Here is a 6608-nt window from a genome sequence, read left to right as displayed (position 1 = left end):
CACTAGTTAAAGTGTAACTGGGAATTCTATCCAGTCTCTTTCAATCAATATCCCACATACAGTAATGTGTAAATCTGTACTTTTGAAATAATATATGGCATACATAAGCATATGGCATACTGTTCAATACAGTAACTGTAATCCAAAATGTTGCCATAGTTTACATCAGAGCATCCCTCTAGAGTACACTGTTATACTGACAACATGACTAAGCGATTTGACTGTCTTATACATAAACTATGACACAAGGACTTGTCATTCGATGGCACTGACATGTTCATTGACACGGATATTTATTTTTAAGAGATGAACTAAGGATTTTGAGCAGGAGACTGGCTTTTGCAGGTAATCCATTGTATTTTGCTATTTGTACAAGTTGTTTTGAGAAATGCACTTACTGTTTTGCAAATCTCAAGGATGATTCGAGAAATGTACCAAAGCAACTGAGGAAAACTGTAAAAGTGTAACTGGGAATTCAATCCAGTCTCTTTCGATCAATATCCCACATACTTTAGAAATGGATATATGGCATATATAAGCATATGGCATACTGTTCAATACAGTAGTTTACATCAGAACATCCCTCTAGAGTACACTGTTATATTGACAACATGACTAAGCGATTTGACTGTCTTATCTATAAACTATGACACAAGGACTTGTCATTCTGATGGCACTGACATGCTCAATGAGACAGATATTTATTTTTGAGAGATGAACTAAGGATTTTGAGCAAGAGACTGGCTTTTGCAAGTAATCCATTGTATTTTGCTATTTGTACGAGTTGTTTTGAGAAATGCACTTACTGTTTTGCAAATCTCAAGGATGATTCGAGAAATGTGCCAAACCGACTGAGAAAAACTGTAAGAAAAATAAACCTTTATACATAATTGATTGGCAAAGTGCATGCAATTGGGGTTTGTATTCATTTTTGAAAGCAAAATAAAAACCCCTGCAAGATGAAACACAATTTGTTAATGGACTTTTGACTCACAGTAGTTACTGTGCTTGACAACTAGGCCCAGTCGCTCTGTGTCATCTGTACACTAAAAGATGTTTTCTGCAGATTAATTTATTGGTTGGTGACATGTCATGCAGTGATAGCAGTGTCCTGCAGCATGATACAGGTTTGTTTGTGTGTTTATTTGTTTGTTTGTTTTTTGCTCCTTGAAATGCCCATAATCGGAGGAATATAATATAATGTGATATAATATACAGTTTTTCTCAGTCACTTTGGTGCATTTCTCAAATCAGAAATGAAATTCTCAAAACTACTTCTACAACCTCACACCATCTAGTCATTTATACCCATCATAAAACCAGTTTCTCATTCTTTTGAACAAGTTGCGATAGCTTTTGTACGTTCATGCAATTGATTATGCACATTTATCTGCAGTTTCCTACATTATCAGTTGCTAACGTCTTGTCGCTCAAAATATATTATACAGTTTTCTGTGCAATAGTCTTACCGCTCAAAACATTTAGTCTTTAGTTCATCGTATAAGTCATTAAATGCAAAATGGTTAATATAGTTGTCATAAACTGCCAAGCACACTTTTTAATTTTATTTTTACAAATTATTATTAGACTTTTTTTAATTTGGCATGAATTGTGCAAGTGAATCTTTACTAATGAAGAGAATGTAGATGATAAACCAATGATAAACCATTTCTCTGAAATAGCTCAAAGGTTCATCTCATGAATCTTCAGTTGGAAAGCTTATACAGCATAGACAGAGGACAACACAAGAGTTACACATTCTGAAAATTGACTTATTTTAGTCTTTGTGCCCATATTTCTTTTTCTTTTTCTATATCACAAATGCATTGTAAAGGTTTTTTTTTTTTGGGCCACTAGTAAAAGTGTAACTGGGAATTCTATTCAGTCTCTTTCAGTCAATACCCCACATACAGTAATGTGTAAATTTGTACTTTTGAAATGGATATATGGCATACATAAGAATATGGCATACTGTTCAATACAGTAACTATCATCCAAAATGTTGCCATGGTTTACATCAGAACATCTCTCCAGAGTACACTGTTATATTGACAACATGACTAAGCAATCTGACTGTCTTATCCATAAACTATGACACAAGGACTTGTCATTCGATGGCACTGACATGTTCATTGACACGGATATTTATTTTTGAGAGATGAACTAAGGATTTTGAGCAAGAGACTGGCTTTTGCAGGTAATCCATGGTGTTTTGCTATTTGTACGAGTTGTTTTGAGAAATGCACTTACTGTTTTGCATATCTCAAGGATGATTCGAGAAATGTACCAAAGCAACTGAGGAAAAACTGTAATATAATATAATATAATATAATATAATATAATATAATATAATATAATATAATATAATATAATATAATATAATATAATATAATATAATATGTTTTATATTTGAATGTATTTTAAAATGTAGCTTATTCTTGTGATGCAAGCTGAATTTCCAGCATCGTTATTCTAATCTTTAGTGTCACATGATCCTTCAGAAATCATTCTAATTTGCTGATTTGATTGATTCTCAATTATCATCAGTTATTATTGGTACTTGGTTATTAATATTCATATTATCAATGTTGAAAACCGTTCAAAAATTGGTAAAATAATTTTTAACTTAATTTGTTGTTGTTGTTGTTGTTGTTGTTGTTGTTGTTGAAATCATGTTACAGGTTCTAGGTGAGTATAAGATCATTCATATAAAACATAAAAAAACTTGACATTACGAATTATTAGGCTCTGTTTATTTCCTGTAGTGGATAGATAGATAGATAGATAGATAGATAGATAGATAGATAGATAGATAGATAGATAGATAGATAGATAGATTAACAAAATTATATATATATATTTCGTGAAAAAAGTACAATTAATTTAAAATGTACAATAGGGAACAAATAAATATATTAAACAATTTGTATACAATAAGTCATGTGCGATTATCACAGAACTACTAATGTACACATGCCCAGGATACTCGCTTCCATGTCTTTTCCATGTGAAGCCCAGCCTCTTCACAAGCATCCTCAACTCCTGCTGAACTCTGATGGGAAGCTGTTGCTTTGAGTCACTAAGTGTTTTTAGTTTTGCTCACCAGGGCCTCCACAAAGACTGTGGCAGGTTCTGGAACAGAGATCTTCTCAGACTCTGGGGTTGGCAGGAGGGAGACGAGCCAGTGGGTTGCACTGGAGTAGGGGAGCCCACCGAGGCCTGAACATGAGGTCCTGGGGCTACAGGCAGAGCAGTGACTGAGAAACTGATAGAGGATGATGATGATGATGATGATGATGATGATGAAGAGTCACTAGAGAGTGGAGAGATGGTGGGAGGGAAAGGGAAATGGCAGGGGACAGAGAGGTATGTGGGAGAGCTGGAGAAGGGTGGAGAGCTACTTGTGTAACAAGGAGAGGGTGGAGGAGAGAGGGAGTATGGAGGGGAGAGGTAGGGATGTGTCATGGCCTGTCCAGTGGGATGGAGCATAAAAGACTGAGGATACAAACTACTGGTGTAGGAAAATGGCTCTGTGCTGGTTCTCATGGGTCCTATTGCATGGACGTCGGTCCTGCATGTCATCTCCGCATTTGGGATCCATGGACGGTGGGCAGCTTGGCTGGAAACTCTACACTGGGAAAGAGTACTGTTGTAGGAGTCAAGGTGGTGACACAGGCCTTGAACGAAGCTGTCTCGCTGGGAAGGCTCTACACATTCGATGAAGCTGGCCAAACGGGAGATACACTCCTTAAAACCAGCTTTGTAGATAGGATTGGAGGGCATCTGCTTCTGGACATTGATGGGCTCAGGGACTGAAGCGAAGGGTATATGGGGTCTCCTCAAGAACAGAGTCGGAGCGTTAGCATCATGTGGGTCTGAGTCTTTGTTGGAGTTGCCTGAGGTGGAGGGTTAGGTTAAGGAGAGCCGAGGCATGAAGGTATAAAAAGGGGGGGGTGGGGGGGGGGGTAAAGTGGAGTGTTCAGGTGAGATAGAAAAACATGAGATGTTGATTTAGTCGTAGGTTTAGGGTTGTTATTGAAGGTTCATTCAAAGGAATGTTTGAGAACAGAATCAAGAAATAGATAAAAAATGTAAGTTAAAGGAGTTAAAGGAGGATTTTAAGAGAAAAAATGGGTTTAGTTTATTGATTGTAAAAATGAGAAGTCAGAGAGTGAAGTATATGGAGTTATTTTGGGTTAGATTTAGGAATTGAGAATAATAAAAACAGGAGGGGAGAGAGAAAGAGATAGACACAATCAATTAGAATCATCAAACTTAGAGGCATTATGTGCAACTCAAATCGATTAGCACAATAATAGTGTTTATAAAATAGGGGTATAAGCAAGCCCAGTTTTGAAAAATTACTCGATTATAGACAGAAAACTTACCTTGACTAGGCCTCTCTCTCGCAACTGTGACTTTTGTCCGAATGTATTCAACAGTTAATTCCAGAATTTCAGCCTTCTCCAGTTTAGGGTTTTTAAGTCGCTGTAAAAGTGATTATTCATTATGTTACTGAAACATTTCATTACGCTATGTTTATTTATATATGTATTAAAAGGAAGAGCTGGATTTAAATAATAATTGTATATATATATATATATATATATACAGTACAGACCAAAAGTTTGGAAACATTACTAATTTTAATGTTTTTGAAAGAAGTTTCTTCTTCTCATCAAGCCTGCATTTATTTGATCAAAAATACAGAAAAACAGTAATATTGTGAAATATTATTACAACTTAAAATAATAGTTTTCTATTTGAATATACTTTAAAAAAATAATTTATTCCTGTGATGCATAGCTGAATTTTCAGCATCATTACTCCAGCTTTCAGTGTCACATGTAACATCCAGTCTATCACATGATCATTTAGAAATCATTCTAATATTATGATTTTGAGTGTTGGAAACAGTTCTGCTGTCTAATATATTTGATGAATAAAAGGTTAAAAAGAACTGCATTTATTCCAATAAAAAAAAAATTCTAATAATATATATTCAAATAATATATTTTCTTTACTATCACTTTTTATCAATTTAACACATCCTTGCTGAATAAAAGTATTGATTTTATGTAAAAAAAAGAAAGAAAGAAAAAAAACATTAGTGACCCCAAATTACTGACCAGTAGTGTATATTGTTATTACAAAATATTTATATTTTAAAAACATAGCTTCTTTTTTTATTTTTCATTTTTTTACTTTTTATTCATCAAAGTATCCTAAAAAAGTATCACATGTTCTGAAAAAAATATTAAGCAGCAGAACTGTTTCCAACTTTGATAATGAATCATCATATTAGAATAATTTCTAAAGGATCATGTGATAATGATCCTAAAAATTCAGCTTTACATCACAGAAATAAATTATAATTTAAAGTATAATAAATTTAAAAACAATTATTTTAAATTGTAATAATATATCACAATATTAAGTATTTTTGATCAAATAAATGCAGGCTTGATGAGCAGAAGAAACTTCTTTCAAAAACATTAAAAATAGTAATGTTTCCAAACTTTTTGTCTGTACTGTATATATATACACACACACACACACACACACACACACACATATAATTCTTACCGTGTCTAGAGTGTTATCCAGGAGAAGCTGTCGCAGCTCATCTAAACGCTGATTAATCCGGTCTCTCCGTTTCTTCTCTATAACCGGCTTCAAGATCTAGACGAATATTACATATTTAATTTACATTTAAAATGTAAAGCTGATGAAACTTTAGTTTGAAAAAAATAAAAAATTTAGTAATCTTAAAAAACAAAATCCCACTATATTATAAAAATGTCCATTGAGAAAGAATTATGCCTATCACAGAGAAACCATGCATTTACTCACTCTTTTCGTTGTTCGTCGACTTGCCATTTTTGGAGTGACCATGATCTGCTGAAAACGTATATTCCCGTTGGTCTGTGTTTCTCAAGAAAATTCTTCTACTGTGGTAAATGTCCTCGGAAACTCTCCTTTTATTGGGGATGCTGGCTTGTCATTGGTGACAAGGTGTCAATGACGTTTCTAACCGTATGGTCGGATTAATATATTCCAAGATAAAATACTAGCCTACTATAAATCGATTAAGTTGACAGTTACCACACATTTTGTTCCAGCGAACTTATTTAACAGTAAAATATTACAACAGTTCTGTCTTAGCCTATATGAAGCTTTATGTGTGGATATTAATAATAATAATAATAATAATAATAATACATTTAATTTGTAAGCGCGTTTCTAAGTACTCAAAACAGTAATTAACACAATGAAAACTGCATATATCTCTACTGCCATTAGAAGATTGCTTAGAATAACCAGTAATGTAGTCATAGAACGCTTATGATTTCATGGACTCGTTTGTTCGTTTTATTGCGCCAAAAAGTCAATACAAGGCCATTTCAGTGTATTTTGAAAACAAAATTGACACCATTAGTTTGCCAACACTCCTCCCTTTCACAGATTACGAGCTCAAACCCACCAGATATAACTATATGATACGTTAACAAACAATTATGTTTCACTTTTCCTGAAAGTTTGTGTTTTAATATAATTCTTGACGATAAAAGTTGATTATATATATATATATATATATATATATATAT

General features: G+C 33.6%; 1 protein-coding gene across 1 annotated transcript; it reads right to left on the bottom strand.

Annotated features, from left to right (window-relative positions):
* Positions 1–2741: 2741 nt before the first annotated feature.
* On the bottom strand, positions 2742–5955 carry LOC132140263 (transcription factor HES-7-like). Its single transcript, XM_059549070.1, has 4 exons — positions 5854–5955; positions 5587–5682; positions 4389–4488; positions 2742–3896 (listed from the first exon to the last, which is right to left on the bottom strand). The coding sequence occupies exons 1-4, from the start codon at positions 5893–5895 to the stop codon at positions 3100–3102; spliced, it is 1035 nt and encodes a 344-aa protein (XP_059405053.1). The 5' UTR covers positions 5896–5955; the 3' UTR covers positions 2742–3099.
* Positions 5956–6608: the final 653 nt, after the last annotated feature.

The sequence above is a fragment of the Carassius carassius genome, chromosome 5 (assembly GCF_963082965.1).
Source record: "Carassius carassius chromosome 5, fCarCar2.1, whole genome shotgun sequence".
NCBI lineage: Eukaryota > Metazoa > Chordata > Actinopteri > Cypriniformes > Cyprinidae > Carassius > Carassius carassius.
This window is presented reverse-complemented; position numbering and strand designations above follow the sequence as displayed.